Source organism: Eurosta solidaginis, chromosome 1, assembly GCF_040869045.1.
Source record: "Eurosta solidaginis isolate ZX-2024a chromosome 1, ASM4086904v1, whole genome shotgun sequence".
In the NCBI taxonomy this organism is placed as follows: domain Eukaryota; kingdom Metazoa; phylum Arthropoda; class Insecta; order Diptera; family Tephritidae; genus Eurosta; species Eurosta solidaginis.
Window position 1 is genome coordinate 265,863,272 of NC_090319.1, and position 14,974 is coordinate 265,878,245.

The 14,974-nt window shown below is 37.9% G+C and overlaps 1 protein-coding gene across 3 annotated transcripts in view; it reads right to left on the bottom strand.

Moving 5' to 3' along the window:
• Positions 1-14,974, bottom strand: part of Apc2 (Adenomatous polyposis coli 2) — a 93,235-nt gene that overhangs the window by 19,124 nt on the left and 59,137 nt on the right. For all 3 annotated transcript variants that reach the window (XM_067760671.1, XM_067760669.1, XM_067760670.1), the window contains one exon: positions 1,234-5,329. In XM_067760671.1, the coding sequence (XP_067616772.1) occupies positions 1,234-5,218 (3,985 nt within the window). In that variant the 5' untranslated portion in view covers positions 5,219-5,329. The remainder of the gene's footprint in view (positions 1-1,233; positions 5,330-14,974) is intronic.

A 14,974-nucleotide genomic window follows, 5' to 3' on the forward strand; every position in this document is an offset into this window, starting at 1 on the left:
ATCTTAACGTTAATAAACGAAACGAAGTGACTTCGTTTCGTTTATTAACGTTGATTATCGTAACGAAATGATATCGTTTCGTTCGTTAAGCATGCCTGGGCTACAGACAACAAATATACATGTATATGGCTGATAACCAAGCATGAAGTTCGCAAAATTACTAGATCTTAGGAGAAAAGGCTGAACGAGGAAACCGAGAGTATAAAAGCAGCTCAAGCTGAGGCATGACTAATCAGTTTGATTTAAATACGCTATCAGTTGCGAAGTATAATTGTGAAGTATAATTGTACTAATCCCAAAGTAGTATAATAAAGACCATTTTGCAATACAGAATATTGGAGTTATTTATTCGACAGTTCAGCGATACGAGCGTTAGCAGAAGGTTGCAAATAACCGGAATTTCTCCAAATTCGTTACAATGTATATATTTATTCTTCACTATGTATGTGAAATTCAGTACACGTGTACCTCTTGGCCAAAGATAATATTTGAGAGACCTGTCATTCCGGGAAGTGGACCAGGGACCAACCTATTCTAAATAAAATAGTGTATGGTGTGATTTCCTTGAAATATAGTATAAGGGTACTTCCATGATTTGCTGACAAAGATAATATTTGAGAAGCTTTTCATTCCCGGAAGTGGACTAGGGGCCGACATGATCTACATAAAACATTTTATAGTGCGATTAGCTTGAAACTTGGTATAGAGGTTCTTCCTTTCTTTTTGGAAAGTGGACCAGGGTCTGATCTATTGTAATAAATCGTATTTATTTTGCGAGCCCGGAGAGTGTCCCTGTTAAGCTCCTTTCCGGGAAGTGGACCAGGGACCGATCTATTAAATCAAATTCTATTCATTGTTCGATTTGCCTGAAAATTCATGAATATTTATGTGTCGCTTTGATAGATCGGGGTTATGCATAGCGACCTATTACTTTTGTGCCCTAATTCTCTTCACAGCACTTCGTCCAAACTGAGTTCCCTGGGGAAATCCAGATTGGTGCTCGGCTTTAGAGAGTGTATGTGCCTACTTTCTTATTTTAGCGAACCAAGGATGCCTGTCTTCTTCTCGTGACTATGTCGCATTCGAGCGGAATGTGTTCTGCCGCCTAGGAAATTACTTCTTTGCTTATGGATCAATTTACAGACAAATCGGTTTGGTATAATATCCAGAAAAAATTGGGTTTGTTATAAAGTACAATCAATAAATAAAATTAATTTTGATTCAATAACTAACCTTCAGAAACAATTGCTGCTTGCACAACATTATCCACTTCTACTGGTTGCCTGGATGGTGGTAAGCTTTGTTCATCATCCAAAATGCTCAAATTACTCAAACTGGTTCGACATGAAAACAACGCAGGCGTATTTTCTACATGAAATGTATTTAGATTATCTTCGAAAACGCTGCGTAGTGGTTTTTTAGCATCCTCGCTAACAGCAGTACTGCTGGGAAGTCCAGTACCAGCTGCAACGCCACCGCTTTCAGCAGATCTGCCACCTGCGCTGCCAAGCGTAGCCACAAGATGTGAAGTATCTGACACTTGTCCAGCGTTACTGTTCGGACGTGGTGATTGCGGCATGCTTTGTGTCGGTGAATCGGGTATTTCAGATGGTGAAATAACCCCACTTGCCAAACGGCTAAAATCACTTACAACCGAACTCTTATCATCACAAACGCCTATCTCTTCTTCGACCTCTTGGACCAGCGAATCCATTGAGCTATGTCGAGAAAACATTAGAGGTGTCTCCTGCGCCGAGTTCATATTGGTAGCGCCACCACTAATTGGTGGCGCAACAATTAAAGCCGGCGGGCTAGTTGCTTCAACCCTTTCTTTGCGTACATTTTTAACGCTGACTTTTGCAGGCAATTGCTTTGCATCCTTGTTGCCGATTTGCTGCTGAGTTGGTGGTGAGTCATCCAAACTGCTGAGCGATTCATAACGACTAAAATAACCTGGTGTACCCTCTTCACAATATTTGATTGGCTTTTCAGGTGTGTAGGAGCCGGACCCATAAGTTGCGCCGCCTGCAACATTGCTCGACATTTGATGTATTCTTTGGCATTTTTTGGGTTTTCCCGTTGCACACTTCAAGGTTGTATCCGTTTGTGTGACAGTATCTGATTTAATACCTGCTTGACGCAAGTCCGTTACTGAAGCAGCATTGGATATTACATAAGGAGTGTCTTCAGTTTGATAGCATTTTACGCTATCTTCCAGTATCAATATGATTTCATTGCCATTACTTGTTAAAGTTGGCGGCCGCGTTGGTGGTGGTGCTGCCGCTTTAAGCACGCCAGTTTTCGTTGTTCTTGCTATAGCGCTGGCTCTATTAATATGCTCCAATTCAATTTGTTGTTCAGCATAACGCAAACTAAAATCTGTCGGTTGATCCAAGTCCGTTTCCTGATATGTCTCGCTCTTTGCAGCAGTTTCGCTGTGATCTGTTGTGAGATGATCACTTGCTTTGGGATCTTTTTCACAATATTTAGCTGAATAGTCGATTGGTTGTTCAACCTCTGTGGGTTCCACTTCATTTTCTAGCGTAAAAACGACTGCTGCGGCTGCATAGGGGATTTTTTTGCGTCCAGCATCTGAGGCGGAATGTGAGCGCATAAAATTTTCATAGGTGGTATCTGATTTCGCTGAAAAAACTGAATCGCGACTTTCGCTTTTAGTTAGCATAGCAGAGCGCGTAAGGCGCACTGACGCGCTAGGTGGCACAGTACTGCCATAACGCTGACGCTGCGCAAGCATAGCCACACTCAAATTTTCCACTTTGGTTATGCCAGCCACATTGTTACTACCCACATCTAGATTGTCACAGGTCTCAGCATGCTGTTTGCCACCTAACTCTTGCTGTAATGCCTTCTGCCTGCGCGCATTCAATGTTGGCAGCTTGCGTAGACCCATTGAACGCGCTATGGGATCTAACTGATTTTGACTCTGAACAGCGGGTCGAAAATTAAGTAGATTTTTAAGCGCTGAAGCACTGCCTTCCGAAATCATAGCATGCTTAGAATGTATAAGCGAACGCAACATTGGTACAGCGCCATTATCCCACAGAAATTTTTGATCCTCTGGACAACGCGCCGATAAATTCCATAGAGTGCCGCACGAATTGCTTACCACCGTCAAGCTCTCCGATTTTAGTTGCTGCAGCAGTATTGAGAGACAGTTGCGTTCGCGCAATATTTGTCTATACTGTTCACGAACAGCGATGTGGCTTGAGACGTTACGTAATATACCACCTGCATTTTCAATGATTTTCAAAGTTTTACTTGGCCCTTCATAGGTTAGCATATCGACAAGAAAGGCAAGTGCTCCATCTACTGCGCAAAACTCGGCCTTATTAGTACTGCAATGCGCTGATAAATTCCACAATGCTGACAATATTGCCTTAAGCGTATTTTCACTTTTATTTTTCATGGCCGCGCGCGCTAACGCCGTTACCGTACCAATTTCATTCAATACCGCTTTCATATTAGTATCGGCGCGCCAGGATAGATTCCGTAATACACTGGCGGTTACTTGTAGTAAATCGTCTGGCGCCGAGTCCAATTGTGCTACTAATGCTTCCATAAATAACTTCTGACTACACAGAAAGGCTTTATTATGTTCATCACCAAACGTAAGATTTGTCAAAGCCATAAGTGCATAACGTCTCAACGAATTACAACACTGATCCTCTGGTTTTGGTCCATGCACCGCGTGATCCAAATGCACCAAATTGGGTATTGCCTGCAGTGCGCCTAGCTCGCACATAGCATGCCGATGCTCTTCATCGAAACTCACTTTCATTAATGATGAAATCGCCGCCAACGGATGCCTTTCTGAATCATCGGCAATTGCCTCGCCACCGCTCTGTAGTAAGGTTTTCAGAAAATTACAATAGTCCAATATTTGCTCTAGTAAACGTAATACTTTTGCTTCGCGCCGCGCTGCCTTCTCATCTGTATGACTATGTACAACATTGTGTAATGCCATGCTCGCACATTTACGTACCGAATCATCGCCATCGGAATGCATCATTTGTACAAGGAGCGGTACACAACCGGCGCGTCTTAAAGCGCTGCATGTTTCTGGTGTGCGTGCCAGTTCAAGGAACTTTTTAGACATTTCTGTTGGGTCATTGGAGCCCAACATCGATAGCAACGAATAAACACACTCCACTTTTGGGCCAAGACGGTCAACGTCGACAATGTCATTGACCGCAGACAAACTATTACTATTGTCGCCAATGCTATCAATAGTGTGGCTGCCGCCGCTGCCTGTATGCACGGGCATTGGCAAGCTGCCATAAAGTCTATCAAAGCTACAAATACCACTGCCACTAGAGCTACTAGCCCAAGCGCCACCTCTTGGTATGCTAAGCAGTAATGCTGGTGGTGGTGATGGCGTTTCAGCGCTATGTAAAAAACGTGATAATGTGTACGATGAAGCTAGCTCCTTGTTACGTTCACGTGAAGTACGCGTACTAGACATGTTGCTACTATGACTGCTACTGACGGGAACACCGCCAACAATACCGTACCCACCACGATCCAATGAGCTTTTACGTCCGCCACTACCACTACTGCTGCTACTTTTTATCAATTGATGAGAGGCATGTGGTGCGGACTTTTGTTCTTCCTGCCTTTCAAAGTTACGATCCAAACTATGATGTTCCCGTCGTATGTCGTTTTCGCCCGCAGCGACCGCAGCAGCGACGCTTGCTAACAACATATAATCTGGTGGTATAGGATTCTCGTCTAAGAAATGCTTTGGTTTCGTAAATGCGCTCTTGCCAATTATTCCGCTTGGCAAATTTAATGTGTTATCATCTTGTGTAAATTCTTTTTTAGTATAACCACTAGCCGCCAATTCATAGTCGCTTATCTCACCATCACGCTCATATTTCTTATCCATTTTCAATTGTTCACCACTAATCGCTATGTTGGATTTCATATCGGGTTTATCACCAAAAGTTAAGACGCGCCCAAAGTGAGCGATTAGCTCGGGTGGTGGTACAGCATCGTCTAGAAAATGTGACTTTTGTTTGGGCACCTCATCGATATCGACATCCACATTGGCCGGGTCGTCAACATCAATCTCTTGCTCATCATTAACGCTACTTCCATCGCTTATATCGTCATCATCCAAATTTAATGTCGTGGAGTTTAATTCTTTTGTTTCTCGCTTGGCGCGACGTTGAGATACACACGTCGAGGACGAAATCATTCTGCAGAGTTCTAGCGTCAATTTGTTTGCCGAAATTTATACGCTCGTGTGTTTCTAGCGTTCGCTCGTAGAGCGATTCCGCCTAACCTTCCATAATTTTCAACGTTGCAACTGTAATAAAAGGAAAGATAAGCACTTAGATATCTCTGCATGAATGTATTACGATATATAAATAAAATGTATGAGCTGTGCTGAATTTATTTTTAAATGGGTTCACACGTTCGTTGGTTTTATTTCTTATTTATAGTCTTAGGGCCGTTCTGTCAACGTCCCATTCACGCTGGCTGGCAATTTATTTGAAAGATCACCGAGTGATTTATGTCAAATAAACTGCGGCCAGTGTTTACTGGAAGGGTCTTTAGTATTTCAGTTCACCCTTGACATCTCGTACTAGTTTCATCTATCACATATACCTATTGTTCCGAGTTGTCTGGGAAGAGGCCGCAGAAGTGGTCAAATTATATACACTTTGTTTTTTTTTTTTCAAAAGGAAGGATATTTGGTTCGACCCTCACCCTTTTCTACCCCGAGTCAACCCATCTGGAAGGAACAGACATTACATTTTAACGAGGCTCTTATAAAAAAAACCTCTCACTTTTTATTTGAATCTCATAACGAAAAGCTATGCAGACTTTGATATGAGTAGTTCATTTTGAGGGGAGAAGGAAAGAGAATGTAGGATGGAAGGGGGAATGAAGTCTTAAATCGTCACACACAGAAGTCGTTAGTTATGTAAAATGTTTGAGACTCTGGTGGTCAAAGTAGCTATTTAGATGCAGTTTTTATGCCATACAAGAATGTATAGCATACAGTCAGAGTTGTTTATAAAGCCAAGAAGAATCTTCATTACTATTTTAGACAATCTCCCAAATTTTCTACAGAATTTAAGTTGGAGGTAGAGCTGGGAGTTTACGAGGAAATCTAACAACAGCAATAATGCTAGTTATGTCGTTACAGTGCCTGCGGAGCACCTATCACTGCTCTCGGTTCTAGACCTACTTGAAAGGCTTCTCGTGCTATTTCGTTGCAGTCTGGCCACGTGGCACTTCATAATAAACAAGTAATCAGTACTCTTCCACCTTTAGTTTGCATTAATAAAGTAAACATTTAGAAACTTCTTCTTGACTACCGTTAGAGGTAGAAAGTGGCCTTACTCTCTTCTGTTGACATCCCATGTGAGAGCTCATCAGTCTTCTACACAGAAATGATAGCTACCTACCCGTTACATTCCCGTCCTCGGTTTATTTCTCAGCTTGCCAAATCGCGAAATAGCTTTGAACACACTTCAATAAGACAGGAGCTTTAAAAGTTGTACGTGGATTCACGTACGTTGTAAGTCCGGGACAAACTCCTGCAAGTGCGAAAACGGCGACATTTTAACCAATTTCCAGAGAGTACTTATATTATGGAGGGTACAATGCTCTGCTCTCCTAAATGGAAATAGCTATGTACCGCACAGGGATGATGAACTCGATCCCTCATTCGATGATGATGGAACTAATGGCCATTATGATTGCCTGTGAAGCTATTCAAATACGGCGGCGAGGAGTTGGAAAGCGCACGCACCAGCTACTTTGCAAAATATGGTCGGACGAATGCATGCCTGACGATTTGATCTAAGTGTACTAGGCTGAGTTCACAAGAAGGGCGATCCTGCAAACTGCGCCAACTATCGCAGAATCAGCCTTCTTAGTATCGCATATAAGATCCTGTCAAGCGAATTGTGCGAAAGATTGAATCCCAATGCGAATCGGCTGATTGGACCTTATCAGTACAGCTTCAGACCTGGTAATCTGTCATCGATCAGATTTTCACTATGCAAAAAATCTTGCTAAAACGCGGGGAAAAGAATTGACACACATCACCTCTTTGTTGATGTTAAAGCCGCCTTCGGGCTTCGAAAAATTCATTTTCACTTACAACTTATACCGCTATTCAAAATGACGTTGAACAACGCCACAGAACTTACAACGCCAGAATAGGGTAGACCGAGCCGCTCGAAACTAAACGAAGTTTCAGACGGGGTGGCACTTTATCTTGCGATCTCTTTAATTTGATGCTGGAGAAAATTATACAAGTTGCAGAACCTAACCGCTCTGGAATAATATTTTATAAAGCGTGCTATTTTCTGGCGTCTGCTAACGACATTGATATCGTCGTTCTGAACACCCGCGTTGTAAGTTCTTCTTACTCCAAACTGGAAAAAGAAGCAAAAAAGATGGGTTTTATGATGAATGCGAACACAATGAAATACCTGCTTTCATCAGGCAAATAGTCGGTGCATATGCGCTTTGGCAACCACACCACTGCTGACAGCTATAATTTATTTGGGAAACAGCATTAACACAAACAATATCAGCTTTGAAATCCAGCGAAGAATCACTGTTGCCAACAAATGCTACTTTAGACATAGTAGGCAAACGAAGATCATGCTCTCTACAAGTCACTTATGGTACCCGTCATGCTATATGGTGCAGAAGCATGGGAAACTACCATGAGTGTTCGAGAGAAAAGTTCTTTGAAAGGTTTACGGCATCTGTGCGTTGGCGACGGCGAGTACCGAAAAATATCTAATGATGACCTGCACGAGCTTGAACATAGTCTAGTGGATTAAAACACAGTGGCTGCGTTGGGCCATGTTATGCGAATGAAAGATGATGATACGACTAGGAAAGTATTCTTATCGGAACCCATCTACGGAAGCAAATGAAGAGAAAAGACCCAATAGGAGTTAACCCAACGAAGAAGTGACTGGTACGCCTTGTTGGGCGGTCATAACCGTTTAACGGGTAAGCGCCAATTAACTAAGTAGGCATGAACGTGCGTTTGCGTATCTTGAATTTTTCTTACTTGGAGAATAGCAATAAAATTGTTTTCAAATATCAGTTTGTGAGGACAATAATCTAGAGGAGTACTTATTGTTGCCATCGGAAGTAAAGTAAGGATATTGTTTGTTGTTAAGCACCATTCCAACTAATTTATGTTAGTGTCAGAGCAAGTTGTGTTTGTCGGAAGCATATTTGAAATGGGATCCAAAGCCACTGTGGAGCAGGTGTGGCAAGTTTCGCTGAACTTTCTGTGCTCAAAATCGATTCTGAGTTTTATTTATTATTTTTTCGTGAGTAAATTTGTGTTTTATTTTTTATTTTTATACGAAACACACTACGGTAGGTATGAATCATGACTCAATCCAAGGCGAATTCATAGGAGGTGGTGGCAAAGCGAATTCAACCAATTCGCCGTGCAGAAGAATGTCAAGTCAAAAGAAAATTTTCATTAATTCCGATTAACTGACATGTTGTAGTACAAGGCGCTGTGTAGAAAACAATCAAGAAGTAATCAGCTGTTGGGACACCTGGTACTGAATTCGCCTTGACTCAATCACAAGAGGTTTGCTCGGCTGACAAATTTTTTGACAATTGCAACCATATTGCTCTCAAATCGAATTGGAATCCGTTAACTGTGTTGCTTCTTTGCGATTTTTCGAAAAATATTAGTAGTAGAAATAGGAAGCAATTAGTTTACAAATAACCGATAAGTACTGAACTGTATAATTCCTTAGAACATTTTTTTTTTTTAATTTTATGAGGACTTTATTAACTATGCCAGGATCTATTAGTGTGGCTGAAGATAGGTTTTATTAAAAGTACGGACACCAAGGAATAGTGCACTTTCGTAACCCTATGAACATACGAAACCTGAACCAATTCAAAATTCATCGTTCAACGTCAAAAACTCGACCAGTAAATCGATTAATGTAAAAATGTCATTAGTAAATAATGGAGTTGCCATAACGAAATTTACTTATTGAGCATGATAACTTATTCATTGCTTATTTGCGGAACATTCGTCTCCATTTAAGAATTTGTGGAATCGGTTTATATTTGGAATATTATGTATATAAATAAATGTAAGGCGCGATAACATCCGAAGAGATTTTAGGCCGAGCTTCTCTCGTTATTTGCGTCGTGCTCCTTTAAATTTTTCCTACAAATTGGCTGGACGGGACCTATTTGTTTTATGCAGACTCCGAACGGCATCTGCAAGGCAGATGCGTTTTCACCGAGAGCTTTTCATGGCAGAAATACCCTCGCAGTGCTTGCCAAAAACTGTCGAGTGGCGACCCCGCTTAGAAAAATTTTCTTATAATTGAAAAAACTTGTTTCTAAAATTTTGATATTGCTTTGCCCGGGGCGTGAACCCAGGATCTTCGGTGTGTTAGGCGGAGCACGCTACCATCACACCATGGCGACCGAAATTTCTGAATAAAAAGGTGAATACTTCCTGTGTAGCAGGACCGCACAAAAGTTTAACTCTTCTGTCAAAGTCAAGGCCGGAATATAAACTTCTAAGACAATAAGCCATTTTTTTTTATATTTTTTTTTCGTGAGTTCATTGTGACGTTTTACCCCATGCCTGTTCAAAGAACGGCCTATCTCAAAATATTTTTAAAAATTTCCCATTTCAGGATTTGTCACAAAAACGCCCTATATTAGAATTAGATTGAAGAACGCATTATCTCAGAATGCTTTTCATTAACTCCCCCTTATGTCAAAATGCATTGAACTTAAGGCCGCGGCACAATGACACTTTTCATATAGATGCGTTTAACACAAGGTTATGGATTCCCAAAACATCGCCACAATCAACCAAAATGTAGCGTATGTAAATATGACGGAACTTCAGACTTGGCAATTGAATTTTATTTCGCCTTGCTCATTCACATAAAAAATTTCGCGAAGCACTGTTATGAACATTCTTCCTATACAACAAAAATACTTGGTAACATATTTTGTGTCGTATTCTATTGTTATATTGCAGTTTTTAATTCGAAAAATGTTAGAAAAGTTAACAACGAGTAACAAAAATATTTTTCACTTGCAAAGTGTAAAAGCACCCTTAGCCAAAGCAAATGTCAAATTCTTCTTCTTATGATTTGCTTGTAACAAAATTTGGGAGTTGGCTACTTTTCCATATCAGATGGCTCCAGTGTCGCTCATTCTACCGTTCTCCATAAAAATACGTGCAATCTACTCATAATGCATAAGCATGTGTTAAACTCATCTATATGAAAAATTGCTTATGTGTCGGGGCTTTTATGCTCAGATAAGGAGTTTTTGAAACAAATTTTGAGATAGAGTATTTTTGAATACAATTCTAGTACGGCTATCTCCAAACAAATTCTGACGGAATGACCAAACCATCACAACTCTTTATCAATTCACGAAATATTTAGTAGAAAAAGAATTATTTCCCCCAAAAACCTATTGGCATTTACAAATTTACTACTAATATACTACTAAAGGTACTTTTCTACAACACTTTTCGCTGAAGGGATTGAATTATTCTTTTTTTAATTTGGGAGTGTTAACGCTCTGCCATCATTGGAGAACAAACCTCTAGTAATTGAATCATGGGTATGAATATTTATTTTTTGTTTTGTAATGCAAAGGCATTTGATTTTGCTACGCACTTATAATAAGCAAAGTAGTCCAATTTCTCGCTGGTTATGCTTACAAACAGCAATTAGTCATTTGCATTTAAAAATAGTATAAATATAGTAGAAGCAACAGATAGTTTGAAAGTAAAGATAAAATGAAACAATAAAAAAAGGCGGTCTCCAATAACGCAAGAAGTACTTTAAATACATGCATGGTCGGCGAAACAAATTTATTTTTAGTTGTGGTTATGAAGTGTTACAAATCCTCTGATTGTATGTGTAGATATAAATTTGAAATATTTTTTAAAAACTCCACCGAATTGCAATAAGATATAAATCACAATGACAAGTATTCATCATTCATAAATGTGTCATTAAAGTGAACTACGTAATTAGGGTTGCCAATTATTTGCTCCCGGAATTTGAGTATTTTTTATTTAATTTAACTTACAAAAGTGGTTCATTATTGCAATATTGCTCTATACTAAAAACTATTTAAAATTCGCAAGAAAGTCTATATTTGAGTTCAACAGAACAATGCATAGCTCGGGCATTCCATGGCAAATCGTAAATTTTCGCCATTTTTCGAATTGCCATTATTATTAATTTTCAACGCCAATATGTTTTAAGAATATTACACCCCAACATATCGTGGAAGAATTAAATTAAATTTAATTCAAATATCGACTTACGAAAAAAAAATAAATAAAAGTCAAATAAGCACCAATCCAAGTTTCCTTATAAACCATCCTTTTTATTTCTGCATATTAAATAGCTGGAAAAACTCAGATTGTTTATTTCTGGAAATATACTACGGCTGCATCTGGAATATGTAAATTTCGCGTAACATAAGCAAACGGGAGTAAATTTCATGTCTAAACAATGCTTTAGATAAGCACTGCATACACTTTTCTATATCTACTATATATTTGAGGGGATGTGTGGAATAACGGTATAACTCAAGAATCAACCTTTTGAGAAAAGTGAAAAAAACTTAACAATGCAGGTAAAAATAAATTTATATCAATCCTACTTGGTAGGATTTTAGATAGTATGATTCTTTGATAAGAAAAAGTAACAAATTTTATATATACATAATTTTATTAGAAAATGGATGATTTCTTTTTCTGTGAGTTATACCGTTATTCCATAGATCGAATATCAAATATTTTGATTGAGATACTTTATTAAAGAAAATAGTAGATACAATAATAACCATTGTTAAATACAGTATATTCTATTATTTAGATGTGCTTATAACTATTTGTTATTTCCGTTTGTTATTTTTAGCAATTTTTTGTTTACTACTTTTATCATTTTTAATCTTTTTCTATTTTTAACAATGGAGTTCTCTGTCCGCTTAGTCGTTTTTGAAACCACTTCAATTCATTTATTTTTCAGTTCTTTCTGGTCTACGATATTGAATATATTTTCATACATTTCGATGCTTCACTACTGCAAAATTTTATTAGAGAGTTATACCGTTTTTTCCATAAATGAAGCTAATATCTTTGTTAAATATCACTATTATTTTCTAAGATTAATATGGTATGTGTATGTAATCGTGCTCTTTTTATTTAGTTGATTTATGGAAAAACGGTGTAACTCGACTTATACCATTATTCCACACATCCCCTCATTTGTGAAAGTATGTCTGTATGTATGTTTGGACTTGCAGCCTAAACCGCAGAATGGAATCGAACGAAATTTTGCCATGACATGAGTGGTAGGCTATATAAAAAAAGTTTTCGACAAGGGGGCGTGGCACCTCCTATACAACTGGAATTTTTCGTAGCCAATATATCTGAAAGTATTAAGGCTAGACGACTGAAATTAGGTGAGTGGTTATACGAGACCAATCCCTACCCCCTCCAGAAAAACTGGGTATAACGAAAAAGGGGGCGTGGCACCTCCCATACAACTGGAATTTTTCGTTGTCAATATATCTGAAAGTATTAAAGCTAGACGACTGAAATTAGGTGAGGAGGTATATAAGACTAATCCCTATCCCCACGGGAAAAATTGGGGATAGCGAAAAAGGGCGTGGCATCACCCATACAAATGGGGGTTGGGATTAGTCTAATATATTAGTCTATATAGTACTGCTTTTATTTATACCCGAACGACGTCGGGTACTCTGCTAATAGGAAATAATAATATTTAAAAACTGAATTTTGTACGTGTCGCGTACTAAAAATATAATTTTTACACTAGGGGTATTCTCTCTGTCTAGAATCCATAGAAAACGTAGAAAGTTTTCCATTTTACTGTCAAAAGTTTTTTACACGCAACAAACAAAAACATTTGTGAAAACTTTTCTACGGTTTCTACATTTGCTATACTCAAACCCATGTCTACATATTTGAATAGAATATTTATAAATGTGACAAGAATGTTGAAACTGAATATTTCATTTAAAAATCCACAATTATCTGTGCGCGGCAGTTTTGTAAAAATTTTGAATGCAGAAAATATAAATTTTATAATTAGCTTTTGGCACTAAAGGCAGGACCAGATCGAAAGAATATTTCTTGTGTAAGTGGTGCGTTCTCTGAGTGTTGTATAATTTGTCTAGAAAACGCGGAATATTTTCTACGTTTATCACGCTACCTAGACTGGGAAAATTGCCCTAATGTCTTTTGTTTATTTTGATTTTTTTTGTTATTTCAACAAAACTTGATACAATTACTACCAAATATACTTTTTGGTTTTCTTCAAATATTATTAGTTTTGATGAAATTTCTTCTGACTCAATGCAACCACAATATCTGTTGACCTTTTGTGGTCCCGAGAAAACGCGTACTTTGGTTTTTTCACTCACTTATACAAATATTTGAAAAGCAGGCTTCTGCTTGCCCGACAGACTCTCTATAACATCGACTAGACTGCTATTTTTCCCCTATTTCTCCTTCTAATTGCCGCCCTTCCCTTATTCCCTTATCTCCACTCAACTCCGTTCTCATTCTAATTTTCCCTCCCACTTCCAAACGCATTTCTAGTCCCAGTAAAATTTTCTCAAATTTAATTCTTTGCATTCGTGTCAAACAGCATCCAAATATATTACAATACCAAAATTTCGATAAGAAATGTTAGACCGTTTAATATTTTTTTATACTTGTCGCGACCCTAACAGTTGTAACATTTTCCTTATAATTAAAGCACAATTTTTAAACCGAAATTGTTTTTTAGTCAAGCGGAAAACGGGCGCAAAATATACTAAAAATCTAACCATTTCGCGACCGTAACATTTTAAAATACTTATAAATCAAAAAGGGTTAATACCGTTTTCATACAGAAACTTAATCGAATCTCAATTCTATTTAATGAAATAATTAAGTTTCCCTTTTCATACAGGGCCTTTTTCTTCATTAAGCGAACATCTGTCAGCAGCCCCAAAAAAGTATTTCGTTTTTACAAAAAAGAGTTAAAATGGAAAGCAGCCGTTTCCTTCTTAATACCTATAAATATAATCAAAATAAAATGCATGTGCAACTACCCATAGATGTTGCACATAACCAAATATGTGCCTATTTCCGAAAAAGCCATATTATCTTTTGCAGCAAATGCAGCGGAAATTAAATTTTGAAATTTTTCGTGTTTTTTTATTTTTCGTAAATTATTGAAAATAATTTATTTTTGATTGCCATTTGTTACATTGACAACAGCGAAGCACCAAGCAAAACAGACTGGATTTTTCACTCGATTAGGCATTCAATAAAGCAATAATGAGATAATTAAGAGTTTGTATTTTGTATGGAAGATTGAGTTCAATTAGGGCTTTAATGTAGAAAACTTGACTAATTATTTCATTAAGCCTCTGCGTGAAATTGACATAAGACTTAATTTTTCTTTGAACGTAGTCTCACTAAGAAAAATCTCAAATTTAGATATGGTAAGACGGTTTTAATAAGTTTAGCGAGAAAATTTTACAGTGTATGGTACGGAAATGATTTCCCCACAATTGATTTTTATTTATTATAAATTTTTTTATTTCTAATTTGCCTGACTATATTTCTTACTTCTTGCAAAATTTTTGCTTACAATCAGGGTTTGAATTGCTTACTGAAAAATAGTAAAATTTACAAATTTCTGGCTTTATCAGCAATGAGTTTTTTTGTCGGTTTGGAATTTTTGTATACAGCTTACATTTGTATTTGAAAAATATTTCAGCAACAGAAAAAAGCAAAGCAAACAAATTTATTTTTTTTTTTCATTTTACTTCAGATATTACTTGAATGGATGCGAGCTGTCGTCGTCAGCAGAAAAAAAACTTGGATATTTTACTGTGCTTTGAAGCTATAAGTATTTCATGATCA